Source organism: Lissotriton helveticus, chromosome 10, assembly GCF_964261635.1.
Source record: "Lissotriton helveticus chromosome 10, aLisHel1.1, whole genome shotgun sequence".
NCBI classification, from domain to species: domain Eukaryota; kingdom Metazoa; phylum Chordata; class Amphibia; order Caudata; family Salamandridae; genus Lissotriton; species Lissotriton helveticus.
In genome coordinates, this window is record NC_136071.1 from 992,005,857 (window position 1) to 992,033,379 (window position 27,523).

The window sequence follows — 27,523 nt, forward strand, 5'->3', positions numbered from 1 at the left end:
TGTATCCTCGACCTTTCACTTACTTCCTGCCTCTCAGTGCCCGGTGCAGCTTGGCTCTGCCTCTGAGTCTGCCAAGACTATGTTATAGTTCCAGTTATCAGTTCAGTCCTCCTTCTCTGCATTCCTAAGTTACTGAACTGCATCAATAGTTTCCGTCATTGTCTAGCCTATGCGGCTCCACGTTAGAGAAATACTGCATTTACTGGTCATTTAATATTCTTCATCACGCACTACATGTAGAATAATGCATGGTCCAGTCTTAGAATCAAGTTAGCCTTTCCCCTCATGACTTCTAGTTTATATCAACATGTTCCCTAAACATCAGATACTAGATAGGGTTTTAGGTGCATGTCGCTCCGACCCTCCAGACTTTAGTCTCTGCTCCTAGCACAGAGTTCATAGCCCCCAGCTTCTCCTAGTGATACGTCATTGCCAGTTTGCGCGCACCACCAGGTTAGAGGTCCCGGCTCCTTAGGTAGCCCCCTCCTATGTTTCCGCCCATTCATGACATATTCTGTTACGTTTGCACCACATGTCTATGTATACGCCCAGTTACACCTACTTTTACTGTTATCTTTCGCGACTGCTACGCGTCACGCCTTCTGCTCCACCCACTGCTACGCCTACTGCAATGTAATGCTATGTGTTTGCGTTATGTATATAAGTTCATGTATTGTTATTAAAAGTTAGCGCGCTCATCCCAGACCCAGCCCCAGCAGCTGCTGGGCCTCTTTTCCCCTGCAGGGCCCTGTCATTCTGTTCCTATGCAGGTCGTCCTGTTCCTGTCCTTATGCTGTAATAAACCTGCAAAAACTCCTACTACCTCGAATCTTGACTCTTATTTATTGAGCTATCTGTTATGATATATGCCTAGTCAAAAATAGGGTATTATTTATTTATTTACCACATAAGAGTAGGCCGTTTTTTGTCCTGGAAAATGCTTTTTTTGGGTTAAAATAATTCAGAGGAGTTTGATGCATGCAGTTTTATAATCATCTTTTTTAAAGGTCCCAGAGCCTTTATAAAGTAGAGTTCCAGGATCCGTATGGAGCACTGTGCTCCTGATTCAGCTATAGGCAAGCATTCGCATAAGAGACTCCATGTCTCTCCCACAAGTCATAGAGATAGATATCTTCATACTCTTGCCTCAAGAGATAATACAGCCAAATCCCCTGCTGTTCCTGATTTGGACTGGCATAAAATGGTGAAGGTGGTGTCTGAAACAACAAGCAAAGAGGTTCTCTGTGTAGGGAAAACATGGCGGCCGCTAGCTGAACGCGGCGCGCTCGTCCCGGACGGAGTCTCCAGCCGACATGCCCGCGGAGATTAACTGAGTGAATCGGTGACGCTTACCTGCCTTGGACGGACGCTGGCAGCTTGCGAGTGTCTGCGGCGGTGTCTGTGGCGGTTTTAGTCGTGGATCAGACCAGGAGGTGGGCGGCGGTGTGTGTGGTCGTCGGAGCGGTGCTTCGGAGCCGCTGCAGCCGAGGCGGCCGATGTGTTTGGGGCGGGTCCTTCCCACCGCGCCCTACCGTTGGAGAGACGCAGCCGTGGAGCTGCGGAGAAGCAGGGGTGTTTTTGCCAGGAGAGCAACCCAGCCCGCGGTCACTACACAGGGCGGTATGGGGGATCAGCTGGGGGGGGGGCTCACCACACAGAGAGGTAAAACATGTTTTGAAGTCCAGCTCTCCTGCATCACAGGGCTTGATTTCTGAAGGGGGGTTTCAATCAGTGCACCAATCAAATCTGTTTTGTTTTAAGGGTAACCTGTGTGCTACCCAAGCACAGATTAACAGTAAAACTAACAGCAAAAACCTGTTACAGGGAGAGAACCCGGGAGAGAACAAGGGGGTCACCGCTGGAACCCTGGGGAAACGGAAGACAAAGGGAAAAGGGAAGGGGTGCAAAAAACTCAATGACTTAGGAGCCCCGACTGACCTCAGAGACATTGAACAACTGTCAACACCTGTTAGAAGTCCAAAAGAACAAAGTACCACTGGATTAGAAACAGAAGTTGCCCCAGGACCAACACAACTCCATACCCCAAAAACGTCAGGAAGGGGCAGGAGAAAACAGCAGCTGTACATCAGCCCGAAGGAACTACCCCATAAGGAGAGTCGTAATAAGGTTTCCTCCAAAAGCACTAAGGCTCCCCGGATTACACCCTCACTAAAATCCTATTTTAAAGCCCTGCCTCAGGTCCTTAATATCTCTCAAGAACCTCCAGAACTGTACAAAGTGCAAAAAGCACTTACCCCCATCGACGCACTTTGCCTCAGACCTGCACCTACACTTAGCAAACAAGGGGCGATAGTTGAGGCCATGAGCTCGGGGGAACAGGGGGACCTAGGGGAGCTGACAGGAGAAGTAACTATCGGTGACACAGCAAATCAGGCTACAAACATGTCAAACACGAAACCTCCTGGTTGCCATCAAACTCTCACTCCAAACAAGACAGTCGAGACAGTAAAAATAGTGGAAGACCATAATATATGTGCAGGAGGGGTGGAAGGAAAAGACGAAGGAGACACCATTCAACACCTACTCCTTAGCGTGAGAAACGAGATCAGGAATGGATTTGAGGAATCAAAAAAAAACCTTTGAAGAATCGAGGATAAATCAATCAGAGATCCGCACGATGTGTGAGAATCTGGAGAGCAAAGTTGACGGGAAGATACGGTAGGTGAACTCCAAGCTAAACTGAACTTCGCCGAAACTAAGATCCAGACTCTGCGAAGAGAGGGAGACGCGGTCAAAGAGAGGGTAGAGTCTCTTGAAAATTTCTCAAGGAGGAACAACTTGAGGCTCCTAAAAATTCCGGAAGGAAAAGAATGAGGAGATATTAAGAACTTCGTGGCAACCACACTTAAACACTCTCTCAATCTAGAAGAGTCCGTGACAGAGCTGATATCAGATATACAGAGGGTGCACCGCGACCCCTTTCGCCTCAACCTAAATAGAACCAAACCGAGAAAGATCTTGGTAAATTTCCTGACCTATACACTAAAAGAAAAAATTCTGAATCTAGCACTCAAAAACAAGACCCTGAAAACCGTAGACTTCCATTTTGAAGTTAGATCAGACCTATCCAAGATCACACTTGATAGGCAGTGGGAACTAGGTCAGAGAATAGAGAAGTTTAAGGAACTGGGAGCTACTGCACAGATGAGATTCCCCGCCTTCCTGAAGATAATGTACAACAATAAGATGTACAATATCAAGGCACCTCTTGAAGCTGATGAGCTAATAGCTTCTATCAGCCAGTCCGCAAAGATCCCAGCACACCTACCAGCAGCTATCAAATAACGAGATGTTAAGGGACAGCAATAGAGCCAAAGGAAAAAATGGGAAGCTAATAATTTTTTTAAAAAAAAGGGGTGGGAGCAAATAAAATTTCGGGGGAAAATAAAAAAAAAAACTAAATCTAAATAAACTAAACAGAATTATACATAAAATGGCACAAGAAAAGGGGAAAAAAAAGGGGGGACAAAAAATAAATAAATATATAAACAGAAAGTCACAAAGTAAACTATTAATAAGGGAAAGCCAATATTAGGAATATTATACCTCCTTCTACTCTTTTGTCAGACTAACTTCCGGCAAAAAAAAAAAAAAGGAAAAAAGGGGAAAAAGGGAAAAGAAAAAAAAAAAATAAACCCATATAAAGATAATTCTTCCTCAGCAATCTAATGGGAACTAGCAGAATAAGACACTCACCATAGCTAATACAAAAATAAGTAAAATTTAAATGCACAAAAAAAAACAGCGTATCGACCGATAAAGCCATAATTAGGGCAACGGACTGGAGCATGTCGGAGGACGACAATCTGGCAAGACACCCAGCCAGAGTAAGTGGGGGGGGGTTTCCAGGGGTGGGGGGGGTGAAATCACAAAAAGTAAAAAGTTCTCATACGCCAAAAGTCAAATTACTAAAAAACCTGGAATCGAAGGCGCAAAATAAAGAAAGCTCCGCCCAAACAAAAAACATGCAAAAAAAAAAAAAAAAGGGGGTAGCCGGACAGTGGTGGGAAACATTTAGATGACGGAGATTGGAATCTTATCCTGGAACGTCAATGGTCTGCGAGTAAGAGCCAGAAGACAAAAAATCTTTCAATATCTTAAAGGTTCACCCGCGCAGATCATGGCGATCCAGGAGACACATTTAAACAAACAAGAGATCACGGACATCTTCAAAAAATTAAAATGGATAGATAAATTTATAAGTACCGACCACAATGCTAGCATTCGAGGGACTGCCATTATTTTTAAGAAAGGAGCAAAGGCTAATATCACGGACTGGAAAACAGACGCAAGTGGTAGATGGTTGATAATCAATGTTCAACTGCACTCGAGGCCTCTCACCATTGTTAATTACTACAGCCCCAATCAAGATGATCCTTCATACCTAAATGCAATACAGAATCACTTGATAACTTGTTCAGACCCTATAATATGGATGGGAGATTTTAATCTAGTACTAGACCCAAAGCTGGACAAATCTCCCAGTTCTAGGGCAGTAGTACATAGCAAAATGAGAGATACGCTCAGAAGCTGCATGTCAAATTTGGGGCTAAATGACCTATGGAGACAAAGAGCTGGGAAAACTATGGGGGTTTCCTTTCACAACTATAAGTACAGGCACAAATCGAGAATTGATTATGCCCTCTTTAGCTTCCCTCAAAAAAGATCAGGTCAAAAATATGATATGCTTACCTTTGCACCTGTCAGATCACTCAGCCATCCTCTTCACACTAAAACTGGAGCAGAGACCGGCCCATACATCATGGTCCTTTGATCGGACTATACTTTTAGAGGAAGAGGAAAGGGACTATTTTATATGCGAAACTGCCTCTTTTCTGGCGTGGAACTTGGGCTCTGCCTCCTTGGTAACTGTATGGGAGGCCTGGAAAGCCTATATAAGGGGTTGCATTACTAACAGGGCCTCTTATAGGAAAAAGAAATACAGAAATGAGATCTCAAAAATAGAGCAAGTACTGACTCAACTGGACTTGGCAGCCCAAGCCCTTTCAGTTAACAAAGAGAAGAAAAAAGACCTAAAAGAAAAATTAGACAACCTACTTCAGGAAAGACTGAATAAACAATGGCAGGCAAGTAAGCTTTCGCACTTTGAGTATGGTGAATCTGCCGGGAAACTCCTAGCCTGGAAAATAAAAACGGACCAGACTAGAAACCTCATAAAAGAAGTGAGAGTGACAGGGGAAACGATCAATAGGACAACTGACCTTGCCATTGGCGAAGCCTTCAGTGATTTCTTCCAAAACATCTACACGGATGCGACTGAGTCTAAACCTGAGGAAAGCTCCCAATGGTTGGACAAAGTAACACTACCAAAATTAAATAGGCTCCAAAGGGAAAACCTTGACAGGGAAATAACAGAAACAGAAGTGGAGAACGTCATCAAACACTTAAAACAGGGTAAGGCCGCAGGGCCGGACGGTCTCCCAGGGGAATTATATCGGTTACTTAACTCCACCCTCACCCCTGTCTTAACTTCCCTATTTAATAGTATACTAATCAGAGGGGAGACACCACCCAGTTCTTGGGGAGAAGCAAACATAGCCTTAATACCAAAAGCAGGGAAAGACCCAGTCGAGTGTGGTTCATATCGTCCCATCTCGCTACTCAATAACGACTATAAGATCTTCGCGTCAGTTTTGGCTGCACGACTGGGTAGCGAGATTGGATCAATTATCCACAAAGATCAAAAGGGGTTCATTGGAGGCCGACAACTGGCCGACTTAACGTACGATTTAGTGGGAGCCGCCGACATCGCCTCAACCTTCTCTCTACCCCTTGCAATCATGACACTCGACGCCACAAAAGCTTTTGATAGGGTCAACTGGTCATACCTTAAAATAGCAATGGAGAAATTTCAACTTGGTCCCAAATTTTGCAGAGTGATAGGCCTATTATATAACAATCCCAGTGCTTGCCTATTAGTTAATGGCTCACGAACAAACCCTTTCAAGATCAGCAGAGGGACAAGGCAGGGGTGCCCCCTCTCTCCCCTCCTTTTCAATCTGTACGTAGAACCATTTGCCCAAGCTGTAAGGGAGGATATCAACATCCCACACTTCTCCTTTGCGGGGTGGGAGAAGAAAGTCGGGCTTTATGCCGATGATATTCTCATCTATACAACGGTCCCGGCCTTGGCATTCCCAACGATCATAAAGAAGGCGGAGGAATTTGGGAAATTCTCCGGATATGAAATAAATGCCGGGAAGACCAAAATTATGGCCTGGAACATCACAAATCTCCATCTCCAAGTAAAAGCCTCAATAAGATACTTAGGCATAACAGTCACCAAAGACTTAAACCTGCTGGCCCAAAACAACTTAGATAGAATTTCCCGCGAGACCAAAGCTTTGATGAAATCCTGGTCTTTTCTCCCACTCACCATCTTTGGGAGAACCAGTTTAGTTAAAATGAGCATCCTCCCATAGTATACTTTTGTTTTCAACACCATCCCACTAACTTTTGAGACTAAACAACTTGCAAAATGTCAACAAGACATCAATTCATTTATATGGGGTTTCAAGTCAAGCAGACTTGCATGGAAGAAATTGAGAAGAAGAAGGGAAAAAGGGGGGCTTGCCTTGCCAGACCTGGAATATTATGCTTGGGCGTTCCATCTGACCCACTCCAGGATGCTACTAAAGATTCCTTTGGACAATGCAAATGGCAACATGTTTAAGGCAATGCTAACAGGTTCCGATCTTCCGCTGAACGGCTTCCTATTCAAGTTCGGCCACCAAAAATTCTTCAAGAAAATCAGGCTAAAGTAACTATTAGGCCCCATCAAGGAGTGGACTCAAATTAAGTCTAAAATCGGGGTAGGATACCTCTCTAACCATGCACCGATTTGGGAATTACCTGGGCTCCCATTCCAACACTCTAAGACGCTAAAAAAGGTACTTATGGATGCTGGTCTAACACGATGGGGCGAGCTAGTGGAAGAAGGATCCCTAATAGACTGGGACTTATTTAAAACCAGAGTAACAACTTCACTTTCCTGGATAGTATATACACAGTTAGCCAGCTGGCTTCGAGCTCAAACAAAAAAAAAACGATACTGGGCCAACAGAGTTCACTAGAAAACAACCTAGTGGAGAAACCTGCCGTAAAAAAGGAAGTCGCACTTTATTATTGGAATATCATTGAAGATGGAGAGCGCGAGCTCAATCTTCCAGCCAAATTGTGGAGAGGTGAGGGAGATCTCCAAGTAGAGGATATATGGATAGACTCTTTCACCCTCCTGTACAAAATCATAAAACCAGCATGGCTACGGAGAAACCATTTTTTTACACTACACCGGGCATACTACTCCCCTAAAAAACTAGCAAAATTCCAACCTGGGAAATGTTGTAGCAAATGCTCTCTCCCTGCAGCCTCAGACCTACACATGTTTTGGGAGTGTCCGGGTATTACCGCCTATTGGAATGAAATTAAAGTAACACTCAAATCAATCCTCAAAATCCACATCACCCTGTCATGGTCTTTAATCATCTTTGGCCTAGATCAAAACATCAAGGGATTAGAACGAGAGTTTCTATTTTTTGCTATCTTATTGGCCAGAAGGGAAATCTGTAAGAACTGGGTTAGCATGAATTCTCCAACACATGCAGAATGGTTATCTTCACTATATACAACATCGAAGGTAGACCTAGCCAGAATATGCAGCCCCCGCTCTGTGAGATTTTGGGATTTCTTGATTGAGTGGAGACGGTCCAGTTAGTTGACCCGGGTTTTTTTTTTTTTTTGCCCGGGTCCAATGATTAGGCCAAGATCTCCTTGTCCGATGGGAGGCACCCCACGCCGTACAGTTGACGGACTTGCTGCCTACAAAAGGCTCGATTGGAGAGTACTCGTGCAGGGCTCTTTCTTTTCATGAGATACCCTATCAGCCCTCTGGTACAGACAGGGCGAACATACATCAGCCCCTCAGAGTCACAGAGGAGATTGGGTCTCGTGGCTAGAGCGCCCTTCGAACGAATATGTGGCTAATGAGGTCAAAAAAAACACAAAAACAAGCAAAGAGGCAGAATTTCTAATCCTCCCAGTTCACCACCATTTTCTGGGACATCTAAGTTGTCCATATCCTCTCCTTCATCTCAGCCATCTCAGAAATATGAGGAGGAGACAATTGGGTTCTCTTATGCTAGAGATGAATACAAAGAAAGAAAGATCTTAAACCAATAATTTCCTATTTATCCTTCAATCCCCAGTTAACCATGGAAGAGGAGCTGCCTAGTACCAGTTCTGACTGCTTTTTCCAATTTAACAGGCCACTCCTTCCCACACTCTCAAATATTCCTGCTGTCATTAATGTCTCAAAAATGGAGTGGAGAAACCCTGATAGGGTGCCACAGTCCATGGGTAGACCCCTATAATGAAAGGAGACATTGAAATTTCACAAATATTAACCCATTGATCCTTTTTTTAGAAAGTCTCACTGAGAAGCCTTACCTTCTTTCGGAGATCTTTACTTTATTAGATAACACTGAGAAGAAGGCTGAAGATACACTAAAGAAGTCTTGAATGTGCCTCGGTTTAGCTCTGAGGTCAGAGAATTATGCTATTTACATTCCTGGGCTGTTCCACTCCCCGGAATTCCCCCTATTTGCATCTAGGCTCACTTTGTCATTTACTGAAAGGCTCTAAGTATTTAGCATGGCTTGTGAGCACTTAATGGTTGTGCTAAATCTGATATTCAAGGTGCCCACAAGTATAATCCCATTGGACACTAGTCGAATAGATAATATTTTTGTTGATCCGAGGTTGTGGCCAATTATCATCAACATGGTCGCCACAGAAAGAATAGATAATGATCACAATTCTCTAGCTGCAATTTTCATGTCTTTCTGTGAAACTATTAACCCAGTTCATGTTCTAACTACCAACACTAGAGAGGTCGTCCTCACTGGTGGTGAACGCCATCTGTAATGGACCCAGATTGCTACTTCCCCTCAAATTCTGGCCGCAATACAAAATGACCTTTATGCAGTTCTCATGCTGATTGAAAAAGCTCATGATAGTGCTCATGCCCCATTGGCCTCGATCCAAAAGGCTTTTTTAAAACAAGTTTATTTCTTATTTATAATCCCTAATGCATCACTTAGGAAACTGTAAAGGAAAAGGCAGTACTCTTGGTATAACAATGAATGTCATGTCATAAGTCGTTTATTAGTCAAGGCAGTAGGAATAGAAGATTTGCGTCAGATATCCATCTTAAGGAAAACATACAAAACGGCTATCATGCACACAAATAAAGAATGGGATGAACAAAGGTGGAGGGCCCTGTTGGACTCAAGTTCCATTGGCGATTCGTCAAAGTTCTGTGCCCTAGTGGCTCAGGATCATGCCAGAGCTACACAGTACTTGGATAATAATATGGCTGGCTCTGATTGGGTAAAATATTTTGGCAGTTTATATGCTGTTGATTCTATGGATTCCGCAACTTCCACAGTTTCTATTCCAATCCAGATAACATCTAGCAACAAGCTGATGTTTGAAACTGCGGATATCAGTCAGACCCTGAATTCTTTTTCATGCAGGTGTGCAGCTGGCCTGAATGGCATACCGGTCAATATATTTTTAAATAACATAGAGCCTTGGTTCCAGCACATTCCAGGCTTGGCAAATGCAATTGAAGCTGGGGCCACCATTCCTGATTTATGGAAAGATGCTATAGTCCTACCCGTATTTAAAAAAGGCAACCCTTCCCTACCATCTATCTATAGGCCAATAAGCCTTATAGATTATATTAAGAAAATCTTTGGTTGGTGGCTACTTAATAAGGTACAATATTGGATAGATGAGTATATCATCCTAAGCCTGTCAATATACTGTAGAACTGCAATGATCCGTGGTGGCAGCTTGAATGTCACCTTTGTCGACCTAAAATTGGCCTTTGATATGATTTCTAGACAGAAACTATGGAGTCATTTGGCCAACTTGCACATTCCGCCTACGATGATCTCTCTTAATCTGCCTACATGAAGGAAATTATGCACCTATAAGATGGGGAGTAGACCAGACACAGTTGACAGAAAGAGTACCGTTCTGCAAAGATGTTCGACCGATGTGTGGAGGACCTACCCTGTTTTCACTTTTTATTAATGACATAGCTTCCACCTTGGCTCAACTCAAGGCAGACGCTCCATCATTTGCAGGTTTTAAAACTCCAATTCTTTTATTGGCTGATGATACCCTGTTGGTTTCCAAGAACCCGTCGGGCCTCCAAAACCTTTTGGATCATTTTACATAAATCTGTGAGGATCGGGTCTTGGAAATTAAAATTTCAAAGACTAAGGCGATGTCCTTTAGGCAGCATACATGTTTTAATAGCAAACTAATCCTGGGAGAAACCTCTCCTGAACAAGTTGACTCCTTCACATATCTAGTAAGGCCATAACTATGCTAAAGCAGATCTCTGGCATAATACTTAAGGAGTTTTCAACATCTTATTCTAAACACATTACTCCTGCACCTAAAATGTATGATGACTGTTAGACCTGGCATTTCTCGGCGTGATTACTCCTGAGTTTTTGCCTCTATCTCCTCTATTTTTGGTGCTGTGATAGATTTTCTGTTGCCAACTTATAGGTTTTGGACACTTTGTCACTGCTAAACAGTGTCAAAGTGCAAGTGCTCCCTGTATAAAGTGTAATGGGGATTGGTTGTCCATGATTGGTATGTTTGCCTTATTAGTAAAGTGCACTATGTGTGCCAGGGCTGGTAATGCAAATGCTACTAGTTGGCCTGCAGCACTAATTGTGCCACCCACCCAAGTAGCCTTGAAAAGGGAACACAGGCCTGCCATTGCAGGGCCTGCGCACAGTTTGTTAAATGTCCATGTTGTTCTGGCGAGACTTTACCCTTCCCTTTCTATGCACATCAGGCACCCCTATGGAAGTTCCAGGGTACCCCTTTGGCAGGGTGCAGTGTATGTGAAAGGTAGGACATGTACCAAGGTGTATACCAAGTCCTGACAGTGAAATAATCTCCATTTCGTTTTTCACTGTTGAAAGGCCATCTTGCCCATAGGATAGAATGGGAAGGCTGTGTAATATGTTTTCCAGCCTATCCTCCCAAAGGCTTGAGATGGAAAGGTGAAGTTTAGTATGCCTGAACTCACAATGTAATAACACATCTTTCTCTGAAGGTGGTTTTTGCATTGTGTGTTAATAAGCCACTCTTTTAGGAGTGGCTGGGGTTTTTGTGCTCTAAATATTTCTGTGTGTCTCTGCCTGGCTGTGGATTAACTGCCTGGATTTGAAGGCGAAAGGTTCTGGGGAATGTCTTGACCCAGGGGAGAAAGTGAGACAGCAACAGGCTGACCTTCATTTGGAGTGTAGGGGGAGGAGTAGCCCCTAGAGATGAAGAGGCCTGGGTGGCTGCTATAAAATAATTGTCCCATCTCCTGCTGAGTGATTGAGAATCCAGACCCCCACTAATCAAAGGAAGAAGGTGTCACTGGCAGGGAGGTACCCAGAACTGGTTTGAACAGGGGTCAGTGCCCCCTGAAAAACAAATACTTTAAAGACATTGAGGAGTATAACTATGAGAGCTGAGGCCACTGAACTTTGGAGAATGGCGTGATCAAGACTGAACAAGACTGGAGCTACTTCATGGTCAAGAGGAACCTTAGCCAAGGAAAAAACAACTGAAGACACTGAAGGAAAGGACTGACCCTTGCTGTGTGTTCTGGGGCTAGCCTGCAGTGTGATGTTTTAACCAAGGAAAGGCTAAAGGGACTTTGCTGTGTGCTGCGTCCCCCTGCTTGAAATGACTTTGCTGTGCTGTATTCTGAAGTAACCTATCCCCATGGGCCTGAAGGTGAGCTGGCTCCCAGTTGCGGAAAAACAGGAACACAAAAGTTTCCAGGAGAGTCTCAGCTGTGCTGTGTGGGCATATTTGTTGCAGCCTGAGACCATCGTAAGGTTTGCCCTGTGATCGTGGCACCTGGAGTCCAAGCAAGGATCAGGGACGTGGTGTGCGTGTGCTTTTTGCAGCCTGCACCGCTTTGTGAGGATTGTCCAGTTATCATGTGCACCCAAATCCAAGTGAGTCTCATCATTGCTGGGTGCCCCTGCTTTGGGCACCGTGAGACTTTCGTGAGGATTTGCCTTGTTATTGCGTGCACCGGAATCCAAGAGAGTCTCATCAACGCTGTGTGCGAGTGCTTGGTGCACCGTGAGACTTTCATGAGGATTTGCCCTTTTTGTCGTGTGCACCGGTGTTTAAGTGAGTCTCAGCGGAACTGTTTGTGTGATCTTCGTGCAGCCTTAGACCTTCGGATGGAGTGCCTGGTGATCCTGCACCCCGAAGCTTAAGGAAGTCTCAGCGATGCTGTCTGCATGTGCCCTGTGGCAGCCTGAGATCTTCATAACCGTAGCGGCCCGGGCCGACAGCCTCGGAGGAGCTGAGCCGCCGGCCCGAGCCCGCAGTTGCCAATTCACAAGGATTGCATTGGAGGCCTAGCCCCTGGACGAGGAGAGGAAAGTGAGTTCGCACTCCCCAGGTAACGTGTGTCGACTCCTGGGCTGGGGTGCGGGCTCGGAGGGCACTCTCGGCATCTCTCTCATTCCGGCAACACAAGCCTCTGCTTCGGCTCATATCATGCCCAGTATTGCCAGGGGAGTGACAGCACAGGGGCCAGAGTGCAGAGCTGCACTTTTTGATTACACCGTACCCGTGTTTGAGGCATCTGTTGAGAGGCTGACTGCAAGTCAGAAGGAGTGGCGGAGAGAACACCTGAGGCACAGTGATCGGTGCCTGAGTGTATTTCGCATTATTCCATTTCTGTATAACGGGGTACCTGACTGTCATGTTACACCTTGCGTCATTTCTGCATAATGGAGTATCTGATTAGAGTATTACGCATTGCATTATTCCGGCATAACAAACTACCTGATTAGTGTATGACACATGGCATTATTTCTGCATAATGAACTACCTGATTGTCATATGCCACTTTGCATTGTTTCTGCATAACGAACTACCTGATCAGCGTATTAGGCATTGCGTTATTCCTGCATAATGAATTACCTGATTTGTGTATTACGCCTTGCCTTATTTCAGCATAATGACGTATATTGTGGATGTATTACGCATTGCATTATTTTTACCGTGCAAGTTGCTTGATTGTTGCATTATGCATTATTTTTACATTGCAGAGTGTCTGATTGCTGCATTACACCTTACATTATTTTTACATTGAAAAAGTGCCTGATTCTAGTATTACGAACTGTATGACATGATATTAAGATTACAGGAGAATGTTTAGAAGTGCTCATTAACCCCATTGCTGCTGGCGACGTCCATGGGACGTCGCGTGCACTACCTCTGTAGTGCGGCCCACATCCGTTGAACGTTGCGGCCCTGCCGCACAATAGAACGTTCCGCACTAGCGCGGAACGTTCAGCGCAGGTAACGGGTTAATACCGCCAGAATTTACAAGGGCTGGATGGCATAACAACCGGCCAGGAGAGATAGTACACATATTCATATGTTGGAGGAATATTGTGTGGTCTTATCGGTATATCTTTTTACATAAAGTTTATACTTGTTTTTATAAAATTCGTGTGGAGTCTTTTTGTGGTGTCATCATTGGGCTGCTGTGAGCATGAACGTAAATACTTTACACATTTGCCTTGAAGATAAGCCTGGCTGCTAGTGCCAAGCTACCAAGAGGGTGAGCGGGGCTATCTCAGAAGGTGACCTCCCTTTCCCTGACATTGAACCGCAGGCCCCTATTTGGCCTAATGTACATACCTCAGCCAACCAGAGACCCCGGGTCTAACGATGCCATGGGCCTGGGCTTAAACCCTGTCTGGGGCTGAGCTGTGGGAATTTGCCAAACATGATGACTTCACTAAGTCTGAGAACAAGTTTCTCAGGAATTTGACTTCCCTCCCACCTAGTACTCTGTTATACCCATTGCTTAGTGACCTAGATATTACAAGGGCCACATATAACATTTCTTTATGGCCACTGTTTTACTGGAGGAGTTTGTGGACCACTCCTGAGCTTGCACAATATACTGATAGCCTAAGGAATACCAGGTTGGCTAATTTAACTAAATCCCATGGCTTTCAAACAGGAAGCCAGTCTTGTATTCATTAGGCTTTAATGATTTGTGGAACCAACCTAATAAATCTGTTTTCCCATCTAAAGACAAGTTCAAAATGAAATACTGGGCGCTTGTGGATGACAAGGTTTTTCAGAAGTCAGCCACTGTTAAGCTGACAAGCGACTACATGGACATGAAGATTCGGTGGGGGCTGGAACTATTCTGGGATGTAGTAAGAGTCCCATTCCATAGGAAACTTTATTTCCAGTTTTGCAGAGGTACCCTACCCCTAAGGTATTTCACAGCAGGTTGGAATGGTAAAGGAGGTAGCACTTGCTATTTGTGTGACCATTCAAAGGAAAGTATTTCACACATATTGTTTGCTTGCCCAGGCTATTCATCCAGCCGGCATAAATGACTGGCATCAATATGTAGATCACTAGGCATACCAAATCATCAGGAAACCCTAGGTACACAAGAAAGCCCTAGGTTGATGAACTGTCCAACAATTTAACTCTCAGGTTGTCATATATGTGCCCTATCTAGGTCATTGCTTTTAATACTCCCTTTTTAACGATATGTCATATTTATACATTTCGTTCATAACTGTATAAACATATATTTCTTATATGATTTTAGGGAAATGGATAAGTTATTTTAACTGGTTCACCATGCATGTTGTGATGAATTCTTCTTTAATATCCCTGGTGGCCGAAATAAATAGTTTTTGACATTTTACCATTTCTAAAACTCAAGTGAAGGACTTTCAATCTTTCACCTTTACTACATAGGATATATTTTCACAGCCATTGTGAAGGATGAAAATCCAGGCCAAGTATTTATCAGACTTGCGGCCACATGCATCAATGTAGGAATTTGCGATTCCTAAATTGCCAAAATTAAGGAATCGCAATTTAGGAATCGCACATTCCTATGCATCAAGAAATCGCAAAAGTTTTTGTGAGTTCTTAATTTTCCTTATTTGTGATTTCTTAATTGTGAATCGCAATTAAGGAATCGATGTACATTGATTCCTATGGGCCTAGAGGCCCATAGGAATCAATGGGAAGGCATTCTCATTTTGCGAATTCGCAATTAAGGAATCGCAAAATGAGAATGCAATTTCAAGGGTGCAGGGGGGGTCCAAAGGACCCCCCTCTGCACCCCTGAAATGTCACGTAAGTACATTTTACCCACACACATGTCCCAAGGGCATGTGTGTGTGTGAAAGTTACGTTTCAAAAATGCACTTTTGTGCATTTTTGAAACTTTTCGCAAATTACCATGAAGGTTTACTTCATGGTAATTTTCCCCTAAATCATGCTTGGCATTTTAGAAATCGCAAAATTTGCGATTTCTTAAATGCTATCGCAATTTAAGAAATCGCACAAAATTGCGAGTTCTTAAATTGCAAAAAATGAAAAAAAAATGATGCATCCCAAAAAAAGGTTTTTGCATTCGCAAACGGCCGAATTTTGCGATTCGCACCGTTTGCGAATGCAAAACAGCTTGATGCATGTGGGCATTGATGCTTAATAGCTCAAAGGCTTCAGCCAAGACTTCTGCGGGGGTAGAGGCAGGAGGTCAGCTTTCCCTCTGGAATTGGAAGGCTAATACTGCTCTGAAGGCTTGCCTAATAAGAATGCCCTATTCAGGTGGTATATTGCTTGGGAAGGATTAGAGGAAGTGCTTAAAAAATTGTTTAAGACTCAAAAGCACACTTAGCCTTTTCACTCCAAGGGGAAATCCTCTTAGGCTGGAGGAAAGAGGTGCAATCACTATAAGAAAAGGAAATTTAACTTCTTCCATAACAGTTCAGCCTGGAGGAACTCATTCTAACTCTTCTTCACATCAATTGGTAGGAAAAGGTGGACAGAAACAGAGCTCCTGACTAGCCAGAGATGTGAGATCCCAGTTGATGGCTTTGTCATTGTCAGCAAAGGTAGAGATCCCCCCTCTTGGACAACTGGGTTCTTCAGTTTATTTCAGAGGGGTATTCCATTAAGTTTTCTCCTCAGTTAAAAAAATCCCTAGTTTGTAAGCACACCTTGGCAACTGGATTTGCAGAGGAGGTAGTCTCTGTGTGACACGATTGCTGGCTTACTCAGGAAGAGATACATCATTCCAGTTCACACTCTGGTGAAGGGGAAGAGATGTTATTCATGTGCATTTCTGGTGAAGAAACCCTTGTTGAAATAATGGATGATCATCGTCTTCCGGTTTCTTAACAAATTTATTACCAGAGTATGTTTCAAAATGAAATATTTGCAGCAGGTGATTCTATTATTAGGATGGGGAATTGTCTAATGAAAGTAGATCTCCAGGATGCATACCTGCATGTTGCTATAGCTCCATCTCACCATAAATATCTATGGTGGGTATGTGCAGGCAACAAAGTCAGTTCCAGGTCCTACTGTTGGCCTGAGGACCTTCCCTGGGGAATTTACAGAAGTAACGTTGTTGCTCCAGTTTTGAGTTTACTACACTATCATGGAATTATGATATACCTTTACTGAATGATCTGTTAATCCGGGCCGTGACCAAGAACCAGACTCTAAAAGTTACTAAAATGCTGATACAAAATTTTAAGAGTTTCAGATTTCACATCGAGTGGGGCTAAATCTGGTCTAATGCCATGCCAACTGCACTGTTTTCTTGTTAGGGCCAAGAAGAGAAAAAATCCAGAATAACCGGTCAGATTTTTTATTTAGATCAGAGGCTCAAGCAAAACTGTGGTTACAGGTCCTGGGGACATGACAAATTCTCTGTTGTTTTGGAAAACCATAGTGTTCACTTTGTCAGTTTTTTTTTACCTAACTGAGTTGAGGTTTTTTTTCCTTTCTGTTTTGCTTTCTATAGGTGGTGATTTTAAGTATAGTCTCATGGTCACATCTACACTTAGGGTACTTTGTCTGTCATCTCCCATCTTATTAAGTGCCACATCAGGACTGTTGGAGTGCTGAATTTCGAAATTTGATTGGCTGGTGGATGAATCCAGCATACCTTAAACCAAGGAGCCATGTTTGCCTATCTCAAACCCATTGTTATTAAAAACCAATGCCAGTGCCATAGGGTGGAGTGCAGTGCTAGACGAACTTTGCACTCAGGGGTTATGGGGTGCAATGGAGAGAAAGAGGTTGTCCAACTGGAGTGAGCTTATGGTGATCTAGAACACAACTCAGACATACTTCGATTTTCTTCTGGGCAGGTTGGTGCTCATACGGGTAGTCATATCCTATCTAAGCAATCAGAAGGGACTTGTTCACCCTTTCTGAATCATCTGACTCGGCAGAATTTTATGTGGGGTGAGCAAAGTATTCTAAGGTTGAGGGAAGTTTATATCAAGAGAACCCTAAAACAGCAAGCAGGTTACCAAAGCAGAATATTCCCTTGCTCCCAGGAGTTTGTGTTAAATCCGACTGTCTTCAGGAAATATGCTGCAGGTGGGGACTTCCTCATATAGCTCTTCTTGCAAATCACACAAACATGCAATCATACAATTCCCACGTTTGTTTTCCAAGATTCCACAAACATGAGGTAGAGTAAGTGGATGCGTTTTCAAGTCATGTCAGACAGCCTTCCTTGTACTTACCCTCTGATTCTTTGGTTCCCAAGATCCTTGCAAAGTTGAAGAGGGAAATGGTAGACAATGTATTAATCCTTCTAAACTGGACACAGAGACTTTCATTTCCACTGCTTCCGCTGCTGTTGATAGAGCAGGAGTGGACTATCCCAGTGTTTCCCTCTCCTCTGAGTCATCATTGTCTGTCGGTATAGACTCTTACCCACATCCATCTCTCGTTTGGGAGATTGAGAAGGAGGGACGTTTGATCAATGGTATCTCCCTTGCGGTAACTGCATCTTTACTCGCTTCCAGGAGGAGTTCAACAAATAAGGCCTAAAGCCATCATGGGGCTTTCTTTACCTCCTGGTGCTCCTCCAGGTCTGTGCCGCTAACCATTGCTTCAGCTCCTGACAGGATAATTTTATCTAAAGGCCCTAAATTCCTACTAAAGGTCAACTCTAATTTCCATAGGGAACAGGAAATAGTTTTATCATCCCAGCAGCTTTCTATGAATACTGAAGCATGGCTTTCCAACTCCTAATATGTAGTGAGGGTGGCATTAGTTTGTTTGAAAAGGTTTGCAGAATACAAAATTGTGGATAGTTTGCTCATTCATTTTTGTCCTGCGAGGAACGGAGAGAAGCTACAAAACTGTCATTGACATTGCTCATGAGGGCAGTAACAAGTAGATTTCCTCTACTATTAAACCCCATTCCACTATAGGAACGGATGCTTCTTGGGCTGAATGTTCAAGTCTCAATATTTGAGGTATGTGATAAAGCCACAAGGGCTAATCTGTCCACGTCTATTTCTCATTACAAACTTGATTTAGTAGAACAGTCTAAATTAGTTCGTGGTACTTCAGTTTTAAGGGGTGCCTTAATGTCTGAATGATTATCCCTAATTTTCCCTGTGGCCTTTTTTTGTTTTGTTTCATATGAGGCTGCTGTATGATGAACGATTTAATTATTTTTAACAAGCATTCTTGTGTATGCTTGTCTTATTTTTTGCTGATGAGGTATAGCAGCTTGGTATTACTCATTAAAGCAAGGAATGGGACGAGTGAGATGAGGAGGAGGTAATAGACAGCATAATGCGATTACATTACTCATTGAAGTAAGTACCTGGCCGGGTGCGAAGAATGGGAGTAATGAGGATTACCTTTAAGCAATCCGGCCAATATACACCATAAGTCTTTGCATTGTGCATATTGTTCTAGTTTACCATCAATGCTGCAAAATGTTATCGGATTTGTTCTCACGAAAGCCTCGTGCATTCAGTCTACCGCAGAACGAGTGACATTTTCTTTAACAGATTTACTAGATAATCTTGAAATACAAAAAGCCTACCTCTCCTTGGAGTGGATCATAAAATCTTTGTAAAAGCTGAATGGTGGTACTTTTTCCACTGCCGCTGGAACCAACGAGCGCGATGGTCTTCCCAGGTTCTACAATTAGGTTTAAACCTTTAAGAATCTGAAAAGTACATGTACATATTAGTCCATACTGAAATTTCATAAAAACAGTCAACAGTAGAAAGGCAAAAGAAAAATTTAAACCTCACCAGCACAGTGCCTAACTGTAAAGAAATATATTTGTGGTCGTTTGGGTAATCTTAGAGCAGAAATTACGATTGTTTTCAATATTTCTAGTCATTAGTTATTCATGTATTCCCTTATTCGCAGATCAGTCACGGACAGAATAAACATTGCCTATCTCTATTAACGAAAGTTAATAGAGGGTCTTGAGCTCAATGTCCTTGGACCCGATAATTCTCGCCTCGGTGCCTACTCTAATCATGGGTTCCACTCTGCAACTCTGGGCAATAGCTTGCTTAATCTCCACACGGGCCCTAACGATGCTAGGATGCCTGGCTTCACCTTGGGGGTGCCCAGGAGTGGACACCTCACAGGAACAGGCCAGGAGGGGTTCCACAGCGGTATTCGTACAGCGCTTAGAGACCGCTGGGTGATAGGCGCTATACAAGTGCAAATTACATTTACATTTACATTAGCTATATAGCTTTCAACAATTGAGACAATTAAACTTGAGCAACATAGAAGTAGGATAAGATGTCTAACAGAGAATACCCCATTAGTACAGCATTATCAAGAAAAGACACACACAGCTGACGAATTATGTTGGCAAGTCATTGAAAAAGCTAGAGTACCACTAAGAAGTGGCAACATTTCCTAGAATTTACAAAGACTGGAATATACATGGATCGACAAGTTTATCTCAATCCAACAGCGGTTTAAATAGTCTTGAGGAATGGCATAGGTTAAAAAGTTTTAACTCACCATGACCCCAATCTGAACTATTACATAGCTGTTGTCTGGGATCTGCGATTGGCACACACTCAGGGTTAGTCTATCACTCTTATAGAAGATGTAGGCCATACAAACCACTAATAAATATGATTTCAGTTTGAACACATGATTTTCATTTTGCAATATTGTATATGGATAGCCTTTAAGTAATTTAGCTTTGAACTATCATACAGCTGATACCGAAGATCCTTATCCACTAAATGTAGATAGCCAAATTGAATCTCACTTAACCACTGTTGAAAAAGATGTTTAGAATTACTGTTAAATGTTGTTGTTGTTGTAAAAGCTTTATTTCGATACGTAAATATCTTAAAAGCAATACATACAAAAATACATTTTCAAGGCTTATGGTAACATACATTTATGATTACTAAAATAATCAGGTAAAATACAATAAATAGTTAAAAAGAGAATTAAACAGAAATAGAAAGCCTTTTAGCTCGGATCACCCAAGCCCATTTTAAAAACTTTGAAACACCGCAGACAATGGGGGGGGATGTGTCAGTCAGTAAAATGCGAAGGGCCACCAGATGCTGTTGTGTGCCTAAGAGCCTGCACAATGGTGTTAGCCAACGCCTCCTTGGGGCACAATAGTCAGGACGTGTCGAGCACATGGCACAAAAAGGTGAGGACTGGGAAGATGAAGATCTCCACCTGGACACCAAGTTGGCCAAAGGCAAGGTGCCCACTCTGAGTTTGAAGTAGAGAGCCCTATCCAGAGGAGTGGTGATAAGGTCCAGATAAGGCTCGTAAGCAACCACGTCTTTGATTCTCAGGAATGCTGCGAAATGTGATTTTCCAGCATAAATTTAAATTGCCTAAATTACTATATATTGTCTAAACTAGAAATTAACATATGCGTGATAATCAAGAGTGGTACCATTATTAATTAAACTGAGTGATATATGTGTGTTAGCCCAGATTTCTTTTTGCATTATCGTGCTTTCAATCACCACTATTACAAAGTCCATAAGGGATATTCTTATTCTTCTGCGTCAGATATTACAATTGCACCTTAGTACCACACACGTTACTGTTGAAAGTTTATGTAAATATTTATTGTTTAGTATTTTTCTAGTACATGTTTAAATGCCAAAATTGATCAAGAAGCATTCGCCTACACCGATCCACTAGGGAGTCAATAAAATGGACTTGTAATTAATAATATCCTAACGCACAGAGAAAGGCCTTGTCTTCACTCCCCTCTAAGATGGCTGCTGCGGAGTAAGGTTGACCCCGTGCTCAGGTGCAGATATTGGTTAACTCTTTCCTGGTCAAATGAGGCATTGCGTCCACTATATTAACCATGGCTTAGTTCAGCCGAATAGATCGCACAGAGCACTGTTTTCTCTGGCACTTCCCCAAAGGGATTCTCTTTGGGTTCTCAGACCAAGTAAGTGGAGACCTTGAGTTCATTATGGAGTAAGTCCACACCCCAACCAAATTAACAATTGCCATTATGTTGTTGTGATTAATTATGATATCAGATTATCCAGTCATCAGACCTCATCCTGCCAAATCTGCAGTGGGTTCTTTATTAGGCACCCTCACCTTCTGGACTCTATTTTTCTATTTCACATTGGACTCGCTCACTCTGAGCAGATCTAGATCCCTGCAACTACTACTATTGAGTTACTATTAAAGCCAGGCTCCTAGGTAAGTGTATCAACACCCTAATTACCACTGTACTCCTCCAGTTTGAGTACGAATACTGAAAGCAATCCCCTTAAATACTTAGGTATCAGTTCCATCCCGGAGGTAAAAGATTACAGGTTGCCACAAGAAGACCGACTCTTCTCGGTTGCCCACCTTGATATTAATCGATATACAGGTCCTTTCCTTACCATTCAGCAATGCTTTGAACATTGGTCTTACGCCGGACACTTTAACTTGAGCACCTTATGTGTTTTTAGTTCCTTAGTAGGCCCGCACACCACACAATTCTCTTACTAATATACATATCCCTTAAAATCCCCAGGAATCCCTTGTCCTGAAGAGACCCTAATATCCTCAACTGGGTCGAAATGTCATCAGCAAAAATCACCCCCCTTTTGTATCGACAATAAACAAGCATCGTATTTAAACACTAGAAAACAAATCTGGTCCTTGATCTGGAAACCGAATTAGAATCTAAAGACATCCTACCATTTCAAATAACCCTTTGTAAATAAAATCACCTTGTTTAAATAACAAGTCGGTTATGGTCAACTCACTGGGGTCACATATGTCACAAATATATGAAAAATTAATGTACTGTATATATACTTGGTGTGCGCACTTGGTTTTCTAAAAAAAAATCTCTATTTTGTAAAACAAAAAAAAACTGTTGGTTTGTTTATAAATGAATAAATATGTTACTCATTTTTGGCCGAAGTGAATGAAACCAGTTAATCCTTATGGGCTACCGATTGTTCTGATTTTGTGAATATTGAATGAAACACGTCTTCTAAATTTATTTTGGTTAACTTATGTTTAATTTTTCATGTTAAGGATTGAATCCTTGTGAGATCACACACTTGTTCAAGTTTGATTTTCTTAAGAATAAGTTCCTTGTGAACAATTGTTGAAAGCTATACAGAGGTGTACACAAGTAGGACACGTAGTTCCACTGTCCCAATGCTGAAAGTAGGCTCACCTTCAGAAGTTAATCCAGTATCCCCACCAGCAAATGTGTGGTCCCCAAGAGGAGCCTGTCAGTGTAGTGATACCTCCGCACGAGGGTCTGGACTCCTGAGAAGAGTATTGCAGACCCTATACGGCTCCTGCAACACCCATGGTAGGGTACTTGGCCTTCTCCTGGGTCTGGCCACACAGCCAACATTAACATGTGGCAGCTGGTAGTCAGTCACTGCTCCCCAGTAGGAGCAGCACAGTTAAACAGATTCCACAAAGAAAGGCCTATATCAACACCTCACATTCCAGCCAGGAGACGGAAAGGCCCAGAATTTTTCACTGGCCAAACACAGTCTCCCAGCCCTGATGCCGAGAGCAATCTCCTCCACGGGCGTGGTCTAGTATGCTCCAGTGCCGAAGATGCGGTCCATGATCAGGCTCCTCTAGGTAACACTGCGGGGTTCAGGGAAGGTATAGCAGAGGCCCCATAGCTGACAACAGGCTCCGCAGGCTGCTCCTGGCCCCGGCCTTGCGGCTGCAGAAGAAGCTCGGCTACCTTCCCTACGTCACAGCTACCTGGCTGGATTCCGGCAACAGTCGTTTTGCCACAGTCTGCAAGAATTCAGATGGCAAACGAGGTGGCAAGGGATAGTAAAATGGCATATCATTATGTCAGATTGTCATGTGGCCGAAGGAGCTTGCTTAAAAGGCTGCCAACTTCAGGCCAGGAAAACTCTACCCCCAAATATAAAGCAATACTTGACCCACAACTGGCAGCAAACAGGAGAGAGCTACGGTGTAAATACAAAGTCCTCCTGAAGGCCTTAATATAGCCTCACAACAAGACCCTCCATCAGCTAATGTAAGCCAGTGAACCACACATGTTTCATTAGTCTGTCCTAGTCTATGCCAGTGTTTGGTGCCTCTGATATACCAGTTGAAGTATTCTTTTCATGAGGGAAAAGGAGATGATGATACAATCCTCTTTGAGTGACATTCAATCTTCTATGTCTACCCGGTCAATGAGAACACTTCTCAACAGGGGAAGCACAGCAGCCCTGATCTTCCTCTAACTATCAGCAGCCTTCAATACCATATCTCACCACACCATCATAAAGAGACTCTGCCATATTGGCATCCAGGCAGATGCCTTCAAATGGATCCCACCCTTCCTCACAGGTCAAACCCAGAGTATCTGCATACCACCCTACATGTCGGAACCCAAGAGCATCATCTGCGGTATCTCACAAGGTTCATCCCTCAGCCCCACCCTTTCAACATTTACATGATGCCCTTGGCCAACCTCACTTCATCAAAACCCAGGGCCTCAACACCATTTTCTACATAGATGACACCTATCATATCCTATCAATCTCAAAAGACCCCACCCCAGACAGGACAAACTTCCACAACTGCATGAAGAACGTTGCTGAATGGATGAAGATCAACTGCCTATAACTCAACTCTGACAAGACCAAAGTGCTGATCTTTAGAAACAACACCTCCCTCTGGAATGACACTTGGTGGGCTTTCAAACTCAGGCCTACACGCACACCAAAAGAACACACCTGCAACCGGGAAATCATCCTAGACAGAAAACTCACCATGAATGAAATGCCAGTTCAACTCAGTTGCCTCCCCTTTCTTCCACACCCTTTGCATGCTCTGAAAGGTCTTCAAATGGCTCCCTGTTGACAGCAGGAAAACGTCACCTGTGCCCTAGTCACAAGCCAACTCGACCACAGCAACACGCTGTACTCAGGAATCATCACGAAACTCCTGAACAGACTCCAGACGATACAAACCTCTGCTTCCAGAGTCATCCACGGCCTCCCAAAACTGACCCACATAACCCCCCCACCTAAGGGTCCTTAACTGGCTCCCCATTCAGAAAAGATGATAATTAAAGTTGCTAATACATGTCTATAAGGCACTCCACGACCAAGGACCAGCATGCATCAATTACTGCCTGAATAACCGCCAACTCTCCAGACACCTGCACTCTAACTTCCTCGCTCACAACCCCTGAATCAGTCGAAGTCACAGCTGAGGACACTCCATCTCCTACCTTGCTGCCAAGTCCTGGAATTACCTACCCCTCCACCTCTGAATACCCCCTCTCTCACGTACTAAAGGAATGTACTCAAGACTCAGCTCTTTGAATGATCGCAGAAGGTCCATAGTGCCTGGATACCCTCTTGGGTGATTAACTGCGCACTACAAATCCTGATTGATTGAGATAAGTTCATTTCATGATGCACCTTTAAAAGCACAAAAATGTAATTGTTTAGTAGAGTGATCATATTTGGGCCCTTCTAGAAAGTTCTTCTCCAGCTATGGACATTAATCCTGCACATTTGCATTTATTAGATATTCTAGTTTCATTAAAGCTAGTTTTTGCATTTGATCATCTTTGCTTCTGACACAGTTGGTGTGCGGGAGTGTCTTGACAGGTAAAAGGCACACTTGTTTTATTCCCAGATGAGTTGAATATTAGAATTGTAAACTTGCTGTAGCAGTGCCCCATTTTGTATTCTTGTTAGCAGATGTTGTCCAAATCTTTGAAATAGGGGTATCAATGGTTTCTGTCAACCCTCTGAAGTGCTTTCCACAATGCGGACACTGCTATTTTAGGACTATTGCCAAACTTCTGCAGGATTGATTAATCTGAGGAATTTGAATACTGCTGTAATTGTCTGCAGGGATCCTCCTGACTTCACAGCTGAATGCGCCCCAAAGCTCAGCCTTTGATCATCTCACAACAACATTGGTGGAAAATGTCACCTTATATCGACAGGCTTCAATGAGTAGCAATTAGTGGCAACCTGTATTGTGGTCCCATTTCGAAAACTACCAGGCTCCATTTAAATTAGTAAGTGGATCAATGATGCTAGGAGGAAAATGTTTTTGAAAACTGGTCTTATTAAGAAAGGTGCATGCCAATACAAATGCTCACCTCACCTAGCTTTGGTTTGTTGGTGACCACCAAGATCAACATGCCACCACATTTAAGTTTTTTCAATTCTTTATCTAGTTGTTATATGCTGTGAATTGTGATCCATCTGTATCCAATACTTAGAGGCCATGTTTAAAACTTCCTGAGATGGAGTTATTAGTCAGAAAGGAAACCATCAAGTTCACATGTGAGGACATTTGCTTTGAAATAAGTTTATCTCAGAGCGTCTGTAGTGCTGCCTTAACCAAAATACCAGTTCCACAAACAATTACCTATGATTTAGAGATTATCTTTTTGTTTAATTATGGCTCACTTCAGTGTTAAATTGGCTCCAGGACTCCACATGTGTAAATCCAGGGTTTTCGTCATAATTTCATGCAGCACTTCTTTAGCATCTGTCCCAATGCCATGCAATCAGTCCGGTATCTGACCCTCTTTATCATGAGAGTTTGTCTATGTTTAGTGATTTATGCCACCCTCCTGACAAAGGAACTGTTAGAAATGGGGTTTCCAGTTGGCTAAGGCTTGCGCCAAAGCCAGGCAGAAACCACCACTCTAGTCAGGGCAAGGGAGTTACATGCCAAAGATAACCCCTGCTCACCCTCTAGGCAACATGGCGCAAGCAGTAAGGCTTATCCCGGAGGCTATGTAAGTTAAGTGTTTGCGCACGCACCCCCAGCAACAACACCCAAGACCCACCACAAAAGAAACTCCACACAAGGTTATATATAAAAATACGTATCATCAATTGGTGGAGGGAGAGAGAGTAGAGATCCTTTCAATCTCCTTTCAATAATTATAAATCAATGTGGAAAGGATCACTGGTCCTGCATAACCAAGATCTGCAGGTGGATCGGTAGGTGTCTCCCAAATAAAAGACCCTCATACACGTGTTTTTTCAGAGTCGTGTAGCGGTATATGATGTGTCCCCGCTTCTTGTAACACGTGTCCGTGCGTAATCCTTGGGTCAGTTTTTGTTTGCACCCTCCGCCAGGAGGTTGTACCATTGGTTAAAACAGTAGTGATAGTGAATAAGTGAAATAGTGCTATGAAGGTGTTCTAAAATACCCGGACAGCCAGAGGTTCAACTTTAATATTTCTGGATTCGGGTAGAAGGTTAAGGCGTGTCGCTATGGAATTATTTAGGAATTCTAGCGCACTAATCTTGTGAGGTTAAAAGTGGTCATCAGCCTTATCTGCCTGTTGGTCAGTCGGCTTTCCTCAGGACCATAAAGTGATTAAGTGAAAAAAAGGAAAAGGTACATTTGTAACCTGATTCGTTTTGTGGTAGTAGGTCACATTGTACCTGTAGTAAGAGAAAAGGGAGATAGTGCAACCACATTTGTAGCGAATAAGTGGGAAAAGACACTTCAGCAATGTACAATGACATAGAGACACAGTTGTGAATTATGAAGCATATTATTAAAAAAACCATATAATTCAAAGCGAGTTGTGCAATACTAGACTCAGAGTCACATTCATATTAAGCGTCAACTAACTCATATTAGTATATTGTGATGTATAAATCCCAAAGTCGTATTTAGGCGTCATGAGATCATTTCTTTACAGTGCCCTGATATTAAAAGCGCTATTTACTTTAAGGCGCAATTTCATTGTTACATTACCATGACGTCAAAGGCGCTTATCAATTTTACTGTGTCATCACGACTATCTTAGACATTGGTATAACGATGTAATACCTGTTCGAGTATAGACTCTTGCTATTATTTCAAAGTACATGCATTTGTTATTAGACGGTACCAAGCACTCGTTCTACATGTATTCTAAAAATCGAACATGTGCATACTGCCGCTATAGTATCTTTAAATGCGCACTCTGGAAAGCTTATTCAGAAAGAGATTCTATTCGAAAAGTAGGCACTACTAACAAAAGTCTAGAACTAAGCAAAACTCAGTACAGAGCAGGGTCTTCACATGCGCTTATGCGTAACTGGACCTTATGGAA

General features: G+C 43.0%; 1 protein-coding gene across 3 annotated transcripts in view; it reads right to left on the minus strand.

Moving 5' to 3' along the window:
- LOC144784709 (ATP-dependent translocase ABCB1-like) overlaps positions 1-27,523 on the minus strand; it is a 916,046-nt gene that overhangs the window by 543,578 nt on the left and 344,945 nt on the right. For all 3 annotated transcript variants that reach the window (XM_078663661.1, XM_078663660.1, XM_078663662.1), the window contains one exon: positions 19,010-19,135. In XM_078663661.1, the coding sequence (XP_078519787.1) occupies positions 19,010-19,135 (126 nt within the window). The remainder of the gene's footprint in view (positions 1-19,009; positions 19,136-27,523) is intronic.